This window comes from Mchenga conophoros, linkage group LG13 (genome assembly GCF_057382185.1).
Source record: "Mchenga conophoros isolate Kocher_MC1m ecotype Shallow Benthic linkage group LG13, M_conophoros_male_GT1.1, whole genome shotgun sequence".
NCBI lineage: Eukaryota > Metazoa > Chordata > Actinopteri > Cichliformes > Cichlidae > Mchenga > Mchenga conophoros.
Window position 1 is genome coordinate 17154054 of NC_140538.1, and position 19620 is coordinate 17173673.

Below are 19620 nucleotides of genomic sequence, written 5' to 3' on the forward strand. Positions count from 1 at the left end.
GCTCGCAATACTTATTGCGAGATCTCGCAAAAGTCCGTCTTAATTTTTTTTTTTCTCCCTAATTTTTTTTTTTTCCTCCGTAATTTTTTTTTCTCCCATGTCCCCTGGGGGGCTCCGTATGAAACAACGTTACTAAGAACAAAGAATGCGCCATAAATTAAAAGAAAACTTTTCTCCGAAGAGACGAGTGATCATTTCTCCTTTGAGGATTTACATTATTCCGAAATATAAAAGAAATATCTGACACTGATTTATCATTTGCCCTGTGATCAAGTGTTGTGGATTTATTAGATCATCCATGTGTAATGCTTCAGGGAGGCTAACCAATGACTTTCAAAAGTTTAAAAACGAAACATGATTGGTTGCTTTTTCCTAAACCAGTAGGTGAAGAAAGGACTTAGATCATTAAATTATTTTCACTCCAGTGATCCACAACAAAATATATTGATAATCAAATATAAATATAAGTGTTGGATTTACAATTTAAATGCATTCTAAAAGAGCAGCCTGTAATTCAGTTGTTGAGTAAATATATACTGTATTGTGCAAAAGTCTTGAGTCACCGCTCATTTTATCATTTGTTAGGAAAACAGGAAACAGGTGCAGCAATTTACTGAAACTTGTGCAAAGACGTAGAAACACAGTAAAGGAGACAAAAGGTAGTTTGTACCATTCTAACTAGCTTGAAAATCAATATTTGCTATGATTACCTTTATTTTCCAACACAGCCTGAAGACTCTCAGCCTACTTTCTTGTCACCTCTTTAAGCAGCCTTCATGAATAGTTGCCTAGAATTCTTGTAGCACATTTAAAGCTCTTCGTGTTTGTGTGTGTTTTTCCTGTTAGGCTATGCTTTTACTGTGTGTGTTTGGGATCATTGTCATGCTGACACGTGGTATTGCACAGTGGATCAAAATCTGATGGTATTTCTCTGTTTTGACAGGTTTTCTGACACCACTGGGTGAAATTTAGCTACAAACCATTACAGGGGACCCACTGTGTTTAACAGACGGCTGTAGACGCTCACTGCTGTACCTCGTTCCTGACCTCTTCCCTACATATTGATGATGATTTCAAACAAAAAGTTGGATTCATCAGTCCATAAGACCTTTTGCCACTTTCTTGTATAATTTGGCACATCTCAGCCTTTTCCCAGTGTTTGGGTTGTTCAAGATTTTTGCACAGTACTTTATGTGTGGAATGTAGAAAACAAATATTGGATATTTTCCTCCAAAATGTAGTAGAGAATAAATGTTATGTAGTATAAAAGAGACTACAGCACAGACACACACACATGTACAGTACAAGTACCTGAAATTCATATTTATTGAAATGACTGTACAGGGTGCACGTAGCCACCTACCTGACAGGAAAGACAAGACACGGGGCTTAAAGCATTCCAAGCTTGTCTAATCTAATAATCCTACCAGCCATTCATTGGAAAATTCTCATAAATTCAAATCTGTGCACAACTCCAAACATTTACTGTTTGAGTTGATCTTTAATACGTGTCAAACAGAGCAGTAGCTGGCAAGGACTATAGAAGGGAGACCGTCGACAAAACAAATAATGTGACAAGAAGACCAACCCTGTGTTTCATAATATTTGTTGTAACACAGCAAGGTGGTGCCCTGAAGGAGTGGCAGAGACAGTCTGATTTAAAAGGGAGGTAGTCCTCCGGATGGAGGAAGACTAAACTACCAACAGCAGTGCAAACGTCTGCTCCAAGGACTTGAAGTTAGGATTTTTTTGGGGGGTTTTCTGTTCTAGTACTGATTGTATATAATGCTGACTGCATGAGGCTTCTATAAACCCCCCAAAGAGGCTTGACATTGAGTATTTTTAAGACAGCTGGACCTCTGGAATCCGTCTCTTTGCTGCTTGTCGTCATCATCATCCAGACATGGGGTTGTGGATTATTTTCCCCATCTGTCTTTCCCTGGTGTCCTTCATTGGAACGTGGAGTGTGTAAGTTTACTACAGATTCACTGTTTGTTTTTTGACATTTACACTGTCATAAAGCTGTGGGAACGTTTTTAAACATGTCATTTTTACTCAGTCATAACAATGTTCTTTCTATGTGAAACTAGTAAACAGAGTTTATTCATATCTGAATGTTTTTCCCGATAACGTCACACCACGTACTTGATAGTCAAGCTTAGTACATGAACTGCGTTTTCCTGGCACTTTCAGAAATCAGTGGGATTTCTGCAATGCTGATAACATTTGGCCATGAAGAGGAAGTAAAGAAAATGGCATCATATTATTTCCGCTGCTTTTCACAATCTTTTATTGTACTGTTTTATCTGCACATCGTCTGTGGAAACAGTCATCGACGTCAGAGCAGCTTCTAAATGTAAAGGCACGTCAGAACTCACCTGCTTTGGAGTTTGAAAATATGTGAGCTGGCTTGTTCTGTTTGCAGGGTGTGAACTGTGTCTGTCACTAAGTTCAAAAAAGAAAATCTTGTTGAACAAACGACTTTAACGACTGAGTCACACCAAACTGAAAACGTGCTTGGCGTTGATGCTCACATGCTGTGACACTTCCTTGGAAGCATTTCTGGTTTGATGTTTGCAGATTCTTAACAGTTTTTCTTTTGTTTTATATTTCCAGATATGGGCTAGCCTTCTCCAACAATCATGTGTGCGCCCTCACTGACTGGTGACTTTTTAAATCATCCTCATTTTGTTTTAAATATGACCCAGTGTTTATTTAATAATGCAGCCTCTAAAATGGAATTAACTTGTTCGCAGGGGTAACGGCAACTACTGCAGGGCTAATCATACTGATGCTGGATGCTGCTGGGTTCCTACAATAAGGTAAAAGAAGACTAAATGCACCCGTTCATTTTTCTTCTTCCTTGGAATGAAATCTTGAGACAGAATGAAACAAACTAAATATGTTATTTCAGCTCAAGTGGAACATATCCGCCAGAAAATTCACTTTTTACAGCCACAATCAACGCCGGATCCTTCATGTGTGAGTTTACCTGTTAAATGCCTAAACCATTATACACACATATACATGTATGAGGGATGTGTGTCACACCAACTGCGATCTCTTCTTTAGTTTTCCTGTTCTGCATATTCCACCATGCCCATATAATGGAGAGGCACTCAAGTCAGTCCATGCTGAGTAAATTTGCACTGGTCTTCGGTGTGATTGCAGCCATGGGGGCATTCGCAGCCGGAAACTGCAACGTAAGTGCCGAACGTCATACTGCAGCGGTGTTTCTGCAGGGTTACATTGTTTCAGATCTAAATGAGAATTTCTGTTTGCGCTTGTGCTAAAACAGCAAATAAAGGCGGGTATCTTGTAGCTTTAGGCCATCTATAATGAGAGCCCAAGCACACTAAAGTGCCATTTATGCTTGGGTTATAGTGTTTTTTAGTGTGTTAAAGGGCAAATATGACACTCTGCTACGTGATCTGTAGTGTTATACTGCACTTACATGTAGTGACAAAACGATTCTAGAAAAATCAGTTAGTGAAGCAGGAATGAAAGGAAACCAGTTATAATTTAAACAAAGAGTTTAAGGACATCCAAATACTTGGAAAGTGTTTCAAATCATAAACCTGTTCGGCGACATCGTATTTTTCACTGCACACTGCCTGATAGTACTCACTCACATGCAGTGTTGGTCAAGTTACTTGAAAAAAGTAATCAGTAACTAATTACTGATTACTTCTGCAAATAAGTAATCCTGTTACTTAACTGATTACTTATTTTCAAAAGTAATTAATTACTTAGTTACTTAGTTACTTTTAAAAAACACGATTTACAACCTGAAGAGGTGATAAAGTGATAGATCTTTCAGCCCAATTCTACTTTTTCTACATAATCCATCATACAAAATGTAATCAAATGGAAAAGTCTCTTTTTTTAACTTGTTTTATCAGTTTTAATCTTTTAACCGTTTACCCTGGTGCAGGTGTGCCGCGGTCAGTTGAAGAATCCGCGAGTTTCTCTGTGAATTTCCCATTAAGTCGTTGCGCAGTCGGTGCTTGCTTGGAAGTTTAGCGGTGTTTTTCGCTGTAAAAAGAAGTTTTCTTACCACGCACAATGGACGCTAATGTTTTTGTCACTTTTTATGGAATCAAACTCAAAGTAAGGTCAGTACTTCCACGCTTTAAACGCTGCACGCTCATACTCTCTCCCACAATCGATATGTGATCCATTGTTGATCTGCACACAGCTGTTGTCACCAACACAGCTGTTGTGAGACATTCTCGCAAAAAATCACGGGTTTAGTAACGCAGTAACGCAGCGTTCCTATGGGAAAGTAACTGTAATCTAATTACCGTTTTTGCAATAGTAATCCCTTACTTTACTCGTTACTTGAAAAAAGTAATCAGATTACAGTAACGCGTTAACGCGTTACTGCCCATCTCTGCTCACATGCCAACACCTTTCGCAATCTTAGTCTTGATTTAAACAGCCTGCTATTATTCGCTGGATTTGATGGTGAATGTCCTCCACAGCCGTTTCACGTGTCACTCCTCCACTACCTCGGGGCTGCCATCAGTTTCATGTGCGCGTGCTTCTACACGGCCATTCTCACCGTGCTGACAGGGAAGTGCGCCCTCTCTGGATATGAAAAGGTTCTCTACCCACTGCGAATCATCTCCACTGTGATTCAAGTAATTGTGACCGTCATCTGTATCCTTTCACAAATCATGGAGCCAACTTTATTTTTTATTTTTATTGTTGTTGTTTCTTAAGCCATACCCATCGACCTTGTGGCTGGTTAAGCACGCAGGTTAATAGTAAACTTTTGATGGGTTAATTTGGTGTTCCTTTAAACAAGGGATTTCAGCAGCTAGCTCTAGAACTAATGCATGAGTTATAACACACTGGGACATATTTGGATCCGGTCAGCTCCTGTGTTTACCAAGTGGGACCGGCCACAGAAGTCCACATGACAGAAGCAGATACACATTAATGACCTTTTTTAGTGAATTATTAACCATAGCTTTCCTTTCCTTTTCCTTCTAGCTTTACATTTGTCCTCAACCTTGTAGATCTATGGGATCAGATGCACAGCAATGAAACATTAGACACCTCATTTAGCATTTAGCAGAGATTCGGTGATTGAGGTGGCTGTAGAGCAGGTCATCAACTGATTGGAAGGTTAGTGGTTCGATCCCTGGCTGCTCTAGCCTGCATGTCAATTACCCTTGGGCAAGATACTAAGCAAAAGCTGCCCTCTGATGCATCCATGGGAGTATGAATGTGTGTGAATGTTAGCTACAAGGCATTTAAGCATAGGAAAAAGGTGTTTGTGTGAATGGGTGAATGAGGCATGTTGCATGAAGCTCTTTGAGTACAGAAGAGCACTATTTAACATCAGGAATACAGAATCTATTGACTGTGCAGAGTAGCAGAGTTTTTCTTTCCTCACTTTTATAACTTACTTTTATGGGTTTCTTGTATATTTTTACGTATGGTTAGTTGCTGATATCAGTCTGCAGTGATTGGGGAAGTTATTCTTTCTTTTTTTATGTGACAACATTCATGAGGTTTACAATAAAACGGATTGCTGTGCTGTGTGTGTGTATGAGAACAATAGCCAAAGACGAATGGTTACTGAATGTAACTTCAGTTCTATGAGTAAAGGTCAAACGTGTCTCATTGGTTGCAAAGGGTGGCTAGATTGTTGAGCAGATTTGTTGTGGTTGCCATGACTATGTGCTAACTCTGCCCCTGATGTATGCACACAGTAGTCAGGTGTGGGAGAACTCCAGGAAGAGCTGGCCCATGCAGCTGATTCATGCTCATCCAATAAGAGTGTATTTAATCCCAAATTAGCCCACATTAATGATAGAAACACAGTTTCGCCTCATATAGCTATGTTCTTTTGTCAAAGAAATGTGTAAGCTCTATGTCCTCCATAGTTTTAACCATCAGTAGACCAGTGAAACACCCTTAACCCAGAACCTTCAGATACTGTCTTGTTCGCTCAGAGCGAGTACTTCTACATCCATCTGTCTGCTGTCTTTGAGTGGATGCTGAGTATGAACCTGGAGCTGTTTGAGCTCAGCTACGCCGTGGAATTTTTCTTCTTCTCGTCCTATATGCTCTCGAATCTGTTGAACAAACAAGATGAGGTAAAGCCTTTGATTATGACGATGTCCTGATATAAGGCTGCCAGGATCCAGCTGAACAATGCAGAAAGTGAGGATGCTGCAAGAAGGACATCTGTTACTACAGTGGCTGGATCATGGCTGAAGGACCAATAGTGTTTTGTTTTTTCCTTTTCTTGGATGGATTGGATTGGATGGTCTTCTTTACTAATTTTTTTTCCATATTTATTGAACCAAACGAACAAACATACCAGCTGGATTGTATCTCACGCAGATGCCCCATCTATAGAACAGCTTATTTTTGTTGTGCAATCATTTTTGTAATGAAAAATTTGTAAAAAAAAAAACCAAAAATTAAAAAAAAACCGCTCACAGATCAAGTTTTGTGTTAGGTAACAGCTCTTCCATAACCCTTTGGGATGTATTACTTTCACACAAGGAAGTCATGCCACTGTGCTGATAAACATATCTGCGTTTGGAGCTAAAAGGGTGGAGGACTTTTATTTACACCCTTTTAAACAATAAAAGTCTCCATGACGCTATAAGATCCTGTTTGACTGGATGATTAACTTGAACGACAGTAAAAAAATAATAGGCGTCATCAGCCGCAGCTGGTCTAGCGATAGACCAATGGACATTACAAGCAATCTTGGCTACATACACTTAAGGTGATGTTGTCAGTACCCTTTCCATTCCAGAGATTTTCACTGTGGTCTGTGTGCTTTAGAGGAAAAGCCGGAGTAGTGATTTATAAATTGTAAAGTTAAAAAGGAAAGAATAGTTTCATGCCTCTGTGTCCCACATTAATACAGTATTTTGAACCAGTTTGTTTGCTTCACATTTATGCATCTGTGGCTTCTATTGTTTTATTCCACTCTTGATCAGTTGCCAGCACATAGTTGGAAAATGTTGACCCAGACACTGATGAGCATCGAAACATTTACAGGTGTATAGTTGAATCGTCACTTTTCAAAGTTTATAAAGTAGCTAAAAGGTATTTTGAAAATTTTCTGACCAGACATGTTAACAATGCTGAGAGGTATTCTGACATTTTTCTATTCAAATTAAAAATAAAAAACTTAAAAATGTGCATTTTTCTAAACTTTCATTAGAATGTAAAAGTTAAATATACTTCCATCTCTTTTGAAAAGCTGAAATGTGTTTTTATGGCTTCGTGCACTTTTCCCCCCCTCTTCCAGATTCTGTCATTTTAGCTGCTCTTCAGTTTGGGTGTATCTGTAGATTCTGCTCGCAAAAAAGAAAGCCAACAACTTGAATCCAGCTGTGACAAAAACACAGCATTACTTCATACATTTCTCCTCTGTGTGAAACTGAAAAATAACTTCCTCAGAATATACTGCTGCTACATTTTTTTTGTGGTAGTTTCCATCATTTTCAACAAATCTGCAAAGCTTGTGAGTTTTTGGTCACTTTTAATTTTTCCTCATGAGTATGACATTAGCCCAAGCTGCTTCTCACTATAGCACTTACTAAAAAGTCAGATTTTTGTTCCCAGGAGTTGGTAAATACCACAAATGGTAGTCAAAACGGAATTTTAAAAATCAGCTTAGTGTTTAAGAAAGCAAGTTTGCCAACTTTAAAAACCTCAAAACAAAACAACACACTTCTGGTTTTAATGCAAAGCACTTAAACTTTACTTGAAAGAAGGTAATATACATCCTGGAATTACAGATAATAAAGATACATTATGAGCAAAATCATTTCACAATGAATATCATCTTTCTTTTGCAACAACCAAGAGAGGAGTGCGACATTATCTACAGTTTTTGTTAGGAAGAAAACAGTGAAAAGCACACCTAATTCTGTCGGCATCTTTACTGTATGGTACACTGTAAAAAATGTCATCTATATGCAGTAGTCCACATTATTAACCTTAATAACAAAAAAAGAAAAAAAAAAAGAACAATTTGAAAAAACACGAGCTTCATGGTTGTCTTTCAACTAAGTAACTGCAATGCATACATTATAAATAAATGTAAAGGGAAGAGAAAAAAAGTTGAGGGGAAAAAACAAAGCAAAACCTACAAGCAATATCCCATAATTCCAGCATGGCTGAAACAACAAGTGGCCTTAATCCAAACCCTACACTTTGGAGTGTGACCACAGCTTTTACAAACCTTTAAGATACTGTAGATTATTTAAGCTGGTGCGTCTGAAAGCCCGGCTCATGCTCAACACTTGTGGATAAATCAAGTTAAAATTGCCCTTAAAATTTGTTCTGTATGAGGACGAGTTGCCTGCCTTCTTTTTCCTGTGAGGTGAGAAACACTTTTTGTAAAGAGTGAGAACTCAGCATGAGAGAAACACAAGGCCCTATAGTTAAGTCTTTCTTTTTTAATTAAACAACTCAAGCCATTAAGTATTGGAAAAAAAAGCTTGTTCTCAGCTAAGCTAGGAGAGGTCACTGATATTAATCACAGAAGTCTTCAACTCTAAAAGTAAATCATCGTGTGTTCTCTTACTCGTCGTACAACATCTCAAGCCCGATACCCTTCCTCCCCGTTTTTTCTTTTTCTTTAAACAACCGCTCCGCTGGCATCTTGAATTGGGAGAAGCTCCAGCTGTACACGCTATGAACACCTCTCTTAGCAATAAAAGGAAAGGACACTACAGTAGTTGACAACTCAAAAATTAATGTGATGATGCAGATCGGCAATTGTTTAAATCTACAGCAAATTGAAATGAGGAGCTTTTTCAAACGGAGTACATGTTCTTGGTGGTGGAGCCGCTCTTACTGGACGTGTCGTCGTGCGACTGGTAGCCAATCATGGCTTTCATGGGGAGGTTGAGACGCTCTTTGTAAAGTTGCCTGTGAAGAGATGAGATGGAAGCAGTGTGAAGACTCAAGCAAGCTCAGTGTTGCCATCTAGTGGTCCACTGTAGCTCCTACTTGCGTATTATGAGTAATGTGACTTTAAAGGCTCACCCTATCGTCATGATGGCGTCCCTGTTTTGGCAGTTGCTCGTCCAGATGGATATTTTGTCACCTTTAGGTCTGACGTTGACCACAGCTCCGCAGACGTCTTCACTTGCCTCATCAAATGACTCACCGACTAAACACAACAGCTGCAAAAAGCACAAAAAAAGTCAAACTATACATATATACATTTATATTTAAATCACAACCATCAGGGGAAACATCCAATGGATACGACTCTACTGAGTGGTTTCAGAAAACAGCCGTCTTACCGTTTCCATCCAGTAGCGATCGAGGTCATTGTGCCTCTGTTGTTTGTTGAGAGTCATCAGCCATCGACCCCCCAGCTTGTTCCTGTCGTCCTCCCACATGGGCTTGATCCCATCCTGACGCACAATATGAAGCAGCTATTAAACCCTATCCATGTCTTTAGACTCTGCTGCAACTGAGATTAAGGGAAAATGTGTAAACATTTAACATAAAAAAAAAAAGAGCCTTACCTTGAATAAGCAGTAATCGCAGCCAAAGCCGAGTTTACTTGGCTGCTGTATGTGGTTGTATAATCTGGTAGAAAGATGAAAAAGTAGATTCCCAACATGAGTGTGTCGAATTGTAGAATTTCAGAAGCTTTTATCAGAACAATGGTCATTAAACAACAATCAGTAAAGTGAAACATGCTGATCCTGATTGACATTACCATTAAGGGACATGTTGTGCACATTAATAATAAACCATCAATAACTCAGACTGACTTCAGCAGAGAAAACTTACGCCCAAAAATCTTCCACTGTGTCAAATTTAGAAATGAGACGCAAGTTCTCTGTCCAGCTTTTGCTCTTGTCATTTTTGAAATACCACAGGGCCCATCTAAAAAACAAACAAACAATAAAATAAAAATGCATCATTCATAGAATTCAGTATTCATAGACCAAGAGGTAAAGAGCGTAATTACACTGACTGTTTGAAAATCTCTCAAAACCATGTCGGAAAATGCAGATTGCTGAACATGCATAAACTGAAAATAAAAGAAAGTGCATGACTTTGCCCCAAATTGTGATTGAGCAAACCTCGTGAGTGTGAGGGGAAAACTCCCTGCTTGTTGACTTCTCCATCTTTGTGGGGATCAGAAATCAGAATTGTCATCACTTACAAATGTATCAACCTGGACATATTTCCAGTCTGTCGCAGAGCCAACACAGTACGAGCTTTTCCGATGTCAGAAGGTAAGTGGGGTAATGCCTGGGTAATACTTGGATGGGAGACAGTCGATGGGAATACCAGGTGCTGAGAGCCCAAATCCGGCCATACCAGCCTGAGTAAGTCTGTCTCTCTCTTGTTTTTCTACAGTTACATTTTTGTATTTTAGCCTGTTTTGTGTCAGAAATTAAGTGATTTCTCTGTAGAAAGACATTGGGCAGGTGATTTTGAAACCACTATACAGCGCTGCAGTCCACACACCTTGTGCTTTCCTTTAGTGACTTTGGACCTTTTTTCACTCTGCCAATCTTTGCTAATAGTAAAGTGCAGGGTTCTTGGAAAACACTATTTAGGGTTCCTACTTAACAGCAGCTGGGCTCAGTATAGGGTATTTGGTACTTTACATTTTCTTTTTTTTTAAATAAAACCATTATTGTTAGCAATCAATTCTTCAGTACAAGCATATTCAATGTTTTGTATCTCTTTTAATTTAATAACAGCTCAATGCTGTACCATCACTGTTAAAATCAAAAACAAGGACTCAAAGTCTATTTTATGTTACAACTGCGTGAAACGTTTACCCTAACAGCAGACGTACACGCTGTTTCACAGAAGAACACAACAGCTAGTAACAAAAGCATGAATGTCAATGCAAAAAACAAGAGAAAGCCAGCCATCAACCGCACTACAAATGCACTCTTTGTTTACAGTGGCTGCTGTAATTCTTTTATGCATTACCAAGGGGCAGTGGGTGGGAGGCTAGCAGGCAGGGTTCAGGGCAGTGAGAGGACATCAGCTGAACCGTTTGCCCCCCCTCCACTTACAACTGTAACAAACCCACCCATGTGCCATAGACACAAATGAAGCAAATGGACCGAACAGAGCTAAAAGAGAGGATGAAAGTATATTTGTTTAATGCGAACATCACACTGCACATACTGACACCAGACTGCTCACAGCCGTGATTCTTCTGGTGAACCCAGAACAGTCACAAGCCAAGACTACATGCCTAGTAATGGCATATAAACAAATATGCCAGACAGCAAGTCAAGCCAGCTCTGTTCTTCACATGTACTTTAAAATCTCACGAGAGATAAAATGATCATTTCAGGCCAATGCAGCCAAACGAAACAGCAAACCTGAAGAGGACTGATTAATTTACTACTGTGACATCACCCTCTGACAGACAGTAATATGTGATTTGTTCAGCTGTGAACTAATCAGCGTGCTCCAGTCCCCACAGTTTTCTGAATGTGTGTAAAGTAAATAAGAATGAGCCGCAGCAGAGCTAGAGAAACACTGTCATCTGAATTTTTAATAGTTCAGCTGCCAAACACAGACGAGTTGTTGTGTTTCTGACTTTAAAAAAAACACGGTCGTGATTTTAAAAATAAAAAGAGTCCATGGGCAGACAGGCATAAACTATCCACTTCACTTTCAGCTCCAGTAAACTGTATACTAAACAATTTTCCAAAGCAGAAGCTGAATGCGTTCTTCCTACTTCCCAGCAGCTGCTGGTTTCGCTTAATGACGGTGCCATATGAAAATGGTGCTGCATGACTTTGAAACTTGAAAGTGATCATCTTATGTAACAGCTGAGTAACGGATCTGCGCAGTCTGTTCAAATCCATCTCTGGACTCACCTTCAGACCGCAGCAAGATCCAAACTCTTTCCAAAAGCAAGAGAAAACCTTCATAAGCAATTATTATATTTAAATCTATGAAAGCAGATATTAAAGGGAATCTCTTAAGGATGGTAATAAAGTATCAGGGAATAATTCAATTAGATGGCACAGATATAAAACACCAAGTATGATGCACTGTTATCAGTAAAACTATCCATCATTATTCCACCTTGAACAGATGTCAAAGGGGATTTGTCTGCTAATTATTCATTTAGTATTAATTAGTGACTCTGCGTGATTCACTGTTAAAACTAATCTGTATTTACTTACACTGAACCTCTGTGCAACCCTCACATTATTCATTTAAAAAAACAAAAAAAAACAAGTTATTTTAGCCCCTCTCAATTTAGCAGCAGTAAATATTTATGACAGACAAAAGCAAAAATCTGCAAGTACAATGAGACATGCTGTAGATTTAAAAAAAAAAAAAAAAAAAAAAAAGGGGGATAAGAACTTGTCTTCCTTTACCTAAAAACTCCGACCTCACTCTGAGAGCGCCAACCACTGATGCTAAAACTGACATAACAAAGCAGCTCAATCATTTATTAAGAAACCAATCACACCTTCGGCCGGTGAGACAGTTAAAACACATCTGTGATGAATATTTAACCACAAATTCCAAATAACTCAACAGTCCTCTACTTCCTTACAGTGAAGCCAGAGAGAAGTGACAACACCTAGCCCTCAAAATGAGAAGTCTGCAATCAAAACTGTCAAAATGGAAAACAAACCCCCCACGTCAATATGTTTAAATAAAACCAGCGTGAAAGCAGCAGAGATGGACAGCCTTGACCTCTGAGGCTGAGCTGAACAAGCAGAATGACCTAGAAGTGACTTGCCAAGAGAACCATCCAGCATTTCCAAACCGACTGTACAATGCTCCTGAATAGCTCGTCGCCACTGCAGAACTATGATAACATTTCTAAAAGGACAATAGAAAAAACAACAACTGCAATTCTAACACAGAGGAAAAAACAAAACACATGACTCCTCAATCTGCTCTTCTGATTTTAAACCTTAAAATAAGAAAACAAACAGAAAGTGCAAATATGAACCTGATGAAAATAAACTGAACATTTATCCTTACTATGATGCTCAAGCTGTAACTGCTTGAAAACACGTTTGCTGTGCACTCATCCATAATTTTCCCAAGTGACTAGATGGGTAATTTGAATATCCTGTTTACGCTGTCAAAATAAGTGCTGTGGTGAGTTTCTAATTTCACTTTCATCCAAGAGACCAGAGGGACAAAAAGAAAAATCAATCAGCACATGACTGTAAGTATGTTTGTGATGCCAAAGACCAAAAGTCAAAGTACAGCTCCCATCCTAAAACTAGATGAAGATGAAATGACAGGTTCAACTCAATGTAAAATAACACTTTTCACACAGTGATAAATACACAACTAACCTTATTCCTAAAGGAAAACTTCTTCACTGATTTCATAATGAAACAGCTGTTTTGTCTCTATAGAGAAAGGTTATTGATCCTAAGCGATTAAGTACATTTAGCCCCACCATCTCTGTATGTTTTCAATGAGCTCAGTTTCTGTATTTGTGTGTAAATAATGATGAAAAAAAGAAGTCCCTCTTCCCTCTGAAAACGGTCACAAAGGTGATATTTGAAAGGGTGTTAAAAAATCAGTAGGCGTGAAATGTTCAATGGTGTTGACACCTTTCTGGATGGGGTGAAATTTGGCACCCTGGTAAGCCTGAAGAGATTCTATTATAATCCAAATCAACCCCAACGAGTTTCGTCTGTGCCTCAAACTATTTAATTAACATGACAAAACCAACCTTAAAAATTGTTTCAGATGAGAGTCCAGTCCCGGGCCCTATTTCAGGAAGCCGGTTTAGTGCAAAGTCTGACTAAGTATACCCTGAGTTAACGAAAACTCTGGGTTTTCGGTTTCACAAAGCGAGTTCAGCTGAAGCCCGAGTGAGTCACTATGACGACACACTCCGTGAAGCTAACCTGCCCCCTAGCAGGTTTACTACAACTAACCCTGACTGTCCCCGCCTCTTTGTCGGAAACCTGACAGTAGGAAGTGTCAGATATGGCGTGTCCCTTCCTTGAAGAGCCAGTAGATCTTGAAGCCCAAATACTCCGCAGAGCTCTCCGCCGGGAGAGAGTGATCAGAGCGCGTATGGACATTTTATCATTACCTGATGATTTCCTGTGCGAACGTTACCGTTTCTCAGCACAATCAATAAGTTATTTGGATAACATCCTCAGGCCATATATTACGCATGTGACACATCGCGGACATGCGCTCAGTCCATTACATATTCTTTGTACCGCACTCCGTTTCTTTGCAAACGGGAGCTTTCTGTATAATATTGGTGACGCTGAGCACGTTTCCAAGGCTACCGTCTGTCGGGCAGTCAGGAATGTTACAGTTGCACTGAAACGTCTCCTGCACTCGTTTGTGGTGTTCCCCGGTCACAGACCCACAAGATTTATCAAAGAGGGATGCCACAAAATTGCAGGTAGCAGGATGACCAAAACTTAATTTATGATGTGGTGATGCTTGGACTACTACATAAATTTTACATTTATTTTCAGGGTTCCCAGGCATGATTGGCTGTATAGATGGCACTCACATTCCAATCATTGCTCCTTCAGTAAATGAAGGAGACTATGTGAACAGGAAGTCTTTCCACAGCATTAATGTACAGGTACATAGTTCCCTGTAGCATTTCAAACTAACAAATTATTTCATTATAGTAATGGATGCTAATTTGTGTTCTCTGCACTGTGAAGATCATATGTGATGCTGCCAACATTATCACAAATGTGGAAGCCAAGTGGCCAGGCTCTGTCCATGACTCACAAATATTCCGTGAATGTACACTGCGCACAAAATTTGGACATGGTGAGTTGAAAATACTTTAAAATATATAAAGACCAATTGCTACAGGGACATTTGAACTGAAGTGTATCCTTCTGTCTTAGGAGAGTTCACTGGCTACTTGCTTGGTGATAGGGGGTATCCATGTTTACCCTATTTGCTTACCCCTTACCCTGACCCTGAACCGGGCCCACAGCAGCGATATAATCTGGCTAATTGCAGGACAAGAGCCAGAATTGAAATGACTATCGGAATGCTTAAGGCCCGGTTCCAGTGCCTGCAAAGACTCAGGGTCACCCCAGAAAGGGCATGTGACATTATTGTGGCATGTGTGATTCTTCACAACATTGCCACAATTAGAGGAGAACACTGTCCTTCTGAACCAAACATCAGCAGTGATCCAAACCATGAACATCCTGACCCTCCCACGGACATACAAGATGGAAGCGCAGTCAGAGACACCATATGTCACAATCATTTCCTTTGACCCATCACCTCAACATGTTGAAAGACGAATAAACAGATTTTCTGTTCAACTGGCTTTATTGGTCGCCTGTATTTCCTGTACACAAAGTATTAAAAGATGTAAACCTCATAAAGTGTCTCTGTTGCTTCCTCCTCTGTAACAGCTGTCAATGTTTCTTCATTATTTTCCTGCAGTAAAGAAATAAACAACATTGCTGTTCTACTGTAAACTCATATAATCTGTGGAGTATTACTCACAACTGCATGTTGGTCTGGCTCAACAGGAGGCTGCACCAGATGCAGTACACCATCACCATCAACTGATAGAATATGAGGTTTATACAGGTCACTTATAACTTACAAGGGACCAAATGGCAATTAACAAACATACCAATCACCTTACACTTCATTGTCATTATGCTCTCAAAGACAACCAAGACTGAGGGAAGGCAAAATCAGTAGGAAAATAACTTCACTACAAAATAATCCATTATGGTAAAGAGTTTATCAAATGAATGAGCAGCACTGCAAAGGTGACTGTGAAGAAAGGATGTATGCACATCATGTATTATTTTGAATTTACCCCCTATGTAGGCACTTGTGTCTTGCGGGGTTATTGACTCAGAGGATGTCCCCACAGAGATGCCTTCAGCCACAGGGCGCCCACTGTTTTGGCTGAGGGCCAACTGCTCAGCCTCTGTGAGTGGTGGTGGTGGAGGACCCCCACCTGTTTTTCGGGCCTCCGCTTTTTTTCTGTTGGCTATAACGGGTCACATTTGAGCATACAGAGTAAGCAAATATGTACTTGTAATGTGCTCAGATAATTTCAATAAGTGCTTACAGAAAGAAAATTAATGTAGCCTTGATTTACATCGGACAAACAGACCAAGCACTTATGGCTCATAATACAATTACACCTCACCTGTTTGGACTATATTTTTATATTTCATTTTTACTTGCTGCCAGGAACATTTGGGGCCTGTTGGGTTGCACCTGCGCTCACATCACATCACAACATAAAATGTATAAAATAACAAATGATAAAATAACGTGTTAAATGGGTGGAAATCCCTAGATCAATGTTTAAATTAACACTCACGCATTGACTCTGTCGGCTATGTTTTGCCATGCATGCTCCCTTTCTTTTGCAGCTGAGGCTGTGTTACCTTTTTTTCTGCAAAATTTGCATGTTATCGGCATATGCTGCCATCAGAATTTCGGCCTCAAGCGCTGTAAAATACATTGACCGCGCCTTCTTTCCCTCCGTCTCCATGGTGACTCGCTTACTCTGTGCTCCGCTTATCAGGGCTTTATGTATCCTCGTGCGCGCGCTTCACTTGGGGTTAAAGCAACTCCGCGTTGATTGAACTAATTGTTATCAGCCTTTCTGAAACCGAATATTCCGAGTTGGACAGTTCGGGGTTACTCAACCCTGAGTATCGTTTTTCACTCTAAGTTTTCTAAACCGGCTTCCTGAAATAGGGCCCCGGTCTCTGAATCAACGAGACGGGTGTGTTTGATCTCACCACCACACCCACCTCTTAAGGCACAGATTGGCTTTTCTAAATGAAACCTCCCCTGTATCTAATTTTAGAAATGCTTACACCAGCCATTTCTGATTGTTTGGCCAGAGGATTTGCTGGTTGTTGCAAGAAGACTGCAGAGTATGGAAGCACAAGCAGCTTTCATCCAAATCAAACTCAGAACCTGGTTTGACTCTCACCTGTTTTGCAAAGGGTGTTTGATATACTGCTCAGGATTCGCAACAACCTGACCGTCAGTCTGTTGATCTTCAGTTTCAGTTGTTTTCTGAGGAGACATGCACACAAACACATCACAAAGTCAACCACACAAGTCCACTGATCACAAATGGCAAAGAAATTTGGGGTAGTTGGGTCAGATTTATATCATAATATTGCTAAAGTCCTGCCTTTACTTCAAAGTCAAAGTTAGTTCAATATCACAAATTTCAACAAAGTTAACGATAAAAACTTAATGGAATGGTCATTGCCATATACAGTTAAGGGCTTTTGTCGGGGGTAATCACACACTTAATTTCATAGTGTGTACAGTATCATAACATCACAAAGCACTGCAAGCTTTTTGTCATCATCATCATCATTATTATTACTACTACTACTACTACTGAGTTTCTAACAGAAGCTAATACATACTTTTACAATTTAGGGAATAATTCCAACCTTTCAAAAAAAGAAAAATAAGACAGTAAAAACATAAATTACCTAGACTGATTCACAAACTCCCAGCATAATCTAAAACATACCAATTTAATCCCTAAATCGGGGCTACTTAAAGCCCCTAATAAGAATAGTGTAACTATGTAGTCCAATGTGTGTGTGTGTGTATATATATATATATATAAATATATATATATATAAATAACAAAAAGCTTACATGATCTATAAAATGCAATATTATTACAGTATAGCTTGCATTTAAAGTGATCTACAGAAACGTAACAAAGGTATGACCTTAAGCCCCTCTGTTTTAGGGGGCCTTAATGGGGCCTTGTCCCATTATCCAGTTCACAGCTGGGCTCTGCCTTATACTCTTGCATTTTTATAAAGATTCACTTAGCAACATCAGAGTCCACCTCAACTACATTTTTAAGGATTAGACGCAGGAGCTGATGGAAAACAGTCAGCAGGGGGTATATACAAAGAAAATCAATAAGCTAACTTTACAGATAACAGTTACTAGCATTAGTTTTAGCAGATGAGCTAGGCTAGCTGCAGGCTAGATATACACGTGTCCAGACTTTCTAAAAATGCACCAATAATATATCACCACGGGTGTTTAAAGGTAATGGCATTTCATTAAAATTGTCGTAAGATATCGACTGTAATACCCGACTAGATTAAAACAATGCGTTGACTGGAGTTTGAATGAACGACGTGCAGTCAGTCACTCCCTCCCTGCCCAACAAAGTCAGGCAGTGCCTCATACATCCCCACTGCTGAGCATGCTAGCGCTAATCCACGCCAACATCTGTCAACTCAAACGCGTTAATTTGGCCTAAACGCCAGTTCGGTTTCACAGAAGCAAAGTTATGCGATGTATGTAGTAGGTGAATTGGAGATTTATCCGGTCTTCACGTGCATATTAGTCGATTTTTTGTGCTATCTCTTGTCTCTCTTACCGGCTCCGATGTCGCCATCTTGACTGTAGAAGTGATCTGCCCGTTCGGCGCTCCTGCGTCACTCCAACAGCTCGCTCTGCTACGGAAGCCGCCTCAGTCCTGTTCGAGCTGAATGACCTGAATCCGGGGAGTCGTCGCAGGAGAAAGGGCACAGGGGTTACACCCACTACCACTGAGTGGCTGCTTCTGAGGACAATAATTTAGATAAACCAATGTGAATAAACCTCCAACTAATAGTATTCATGCAGGTATATTCAAAACGGTTAAAAATATCTATCTCTGCTTTGAGTATTTTATTTTGTGGTGATTTAAAAATTGTAATACCATCTACAATAGTTTCCAGAGTTGATTTCAGGTTAATTTTTATTGCTTAAAATATTTAGTTTGTATTAATGTTACTACTAGTATAGTACTTGATATGAAAAATATTTCTCATGTGAATGCCTAAACCAGCTTAAGATTAAAACCATTTAACCTTTAGGAAGCCAAAGTCCTAATAAATATATGGCTTCCCATGATTATTGTACTGGGACATTTGGCCAAATTGAAATGGACTAAAATGAAAGACATTTTGTGTGTTTGTATTCTTTTTAGTAAGTATGTAAGTAAGTTTTAATAAATAAATCCTCTCCCGTAAATTTATTTCCCATACATAACCATAAAGTGGTGTCTAATAGAATAAGACAACATTAAAGCAAATAGGTTTCAGGGATTAAAGATTTGTAAAATTTATCTCGTTCTGTCTTGTGTAATTAAATTACACACATGTTAAGGACACATTTGTGTGTCTGTATTTTTTCTTTGGCAAACTACCCTCAGCCTCCCCCCTCCCACGCCTCTACTGAAACTATTATTCATGAGCCCAAAGAGAGGTTAATTTAATTACAGTTAACTGTTCATGCTGACCGGGGGAGTTTTCCCCACTTTCCCAGCTTCCATAGAGGCGAGAATGCAGTGAGAAAAAGACAACGCTCCAGGGGTGTGTACTGATTCACCTTTACTAAAGTTGTGAATTTACAGTTTGAAACTTCAGTTAACTTACTTGTGACTGAAGCGATTTGAAACGATTGTTAACAATTAAACTTGCACTCAATTTTAGTAAGGAAATGTGTGTTCTTTGTTGTAATGATGCGTCTTGGCAATAAATCTTTTATCATTGGACAGCTAGTTTATGTCCACTTAAATGGTGCCATTTATAAAGAAAATGCATTTGTGGGTTGAGCAGAAGAGTTGAGTAT

The 19620-nt window shown here is 39.4% G+C and overlaps 2 protein-coding genes across 3 annotated transcripts; one reads left to right on the plus strand and one right to left on the minus strand.

The window, feature by feature from the left end:
- The first annotated feature begins 1287 nt into the window (after positions 1 to 1287).
- LOC146561076 (transmembrane protein 150A) lies at positions 1288 to 7174 on the plus strand. The gene is made up of 7 exons (XM_085296818.1): positions 1288 to 1968; positions 2617 to 2664; positions 2757 to 2822; positions 2915 to 2982; positions 3073 to 3203; positions 4485 to 4662; positions 5947 to 7174. The coding sequence occupies exons 1-7, from the start codon at positions 1904 to 1906 to the stop codon at positions 6138 to 6140; spliced, it is 750 nt and encodes a 249-aa protein (XP_085152944.1). The 5' UTR covers positions 1288 to 1903; the 3' UTR covers positions 6141 to 7174.
- A 543-nt stretch (positions 7175 to 7717) lies between these two features.
- eif4e1c (eukaryotic translation initiation factor 4E family member 1c) lies at positions 7718 to 18518 on the minus strand. 2 transcript variants are annotated; one of them, XM_085296819.1, is made up of 7 exons: positions 18383 to 18518; positions 16946 to 17031; positions 9796 to 9891; positions 9525 to 9588; positions 9297 to 9410; positions 9034 to 9173; positions 7718 to 8916 (listed from the first exon to the last, which is right to left on the minus strand). In XM_085296819.1, exons 1-7 carry the CDS (start codon positions 18398 to 18400, stop codon positions 8802 to 8804), a joined length of 633 nt encoding a protein of 210 aa, XP_085152945.1. In that variant the 5' UTR covers positions 18401 to 18518; the 3' UTR covers positions 7718 to 8801. The 2 variants fall into 2 exon arrangements, with proteins under 2 accessions (XP_085152945.1, XP_085152946.1); XM_085296820.1 differs by lacking the exon at positions 9796 to 9891.
- Positions 18519 to 19620: the final 1102 nt, after the last annotated feature.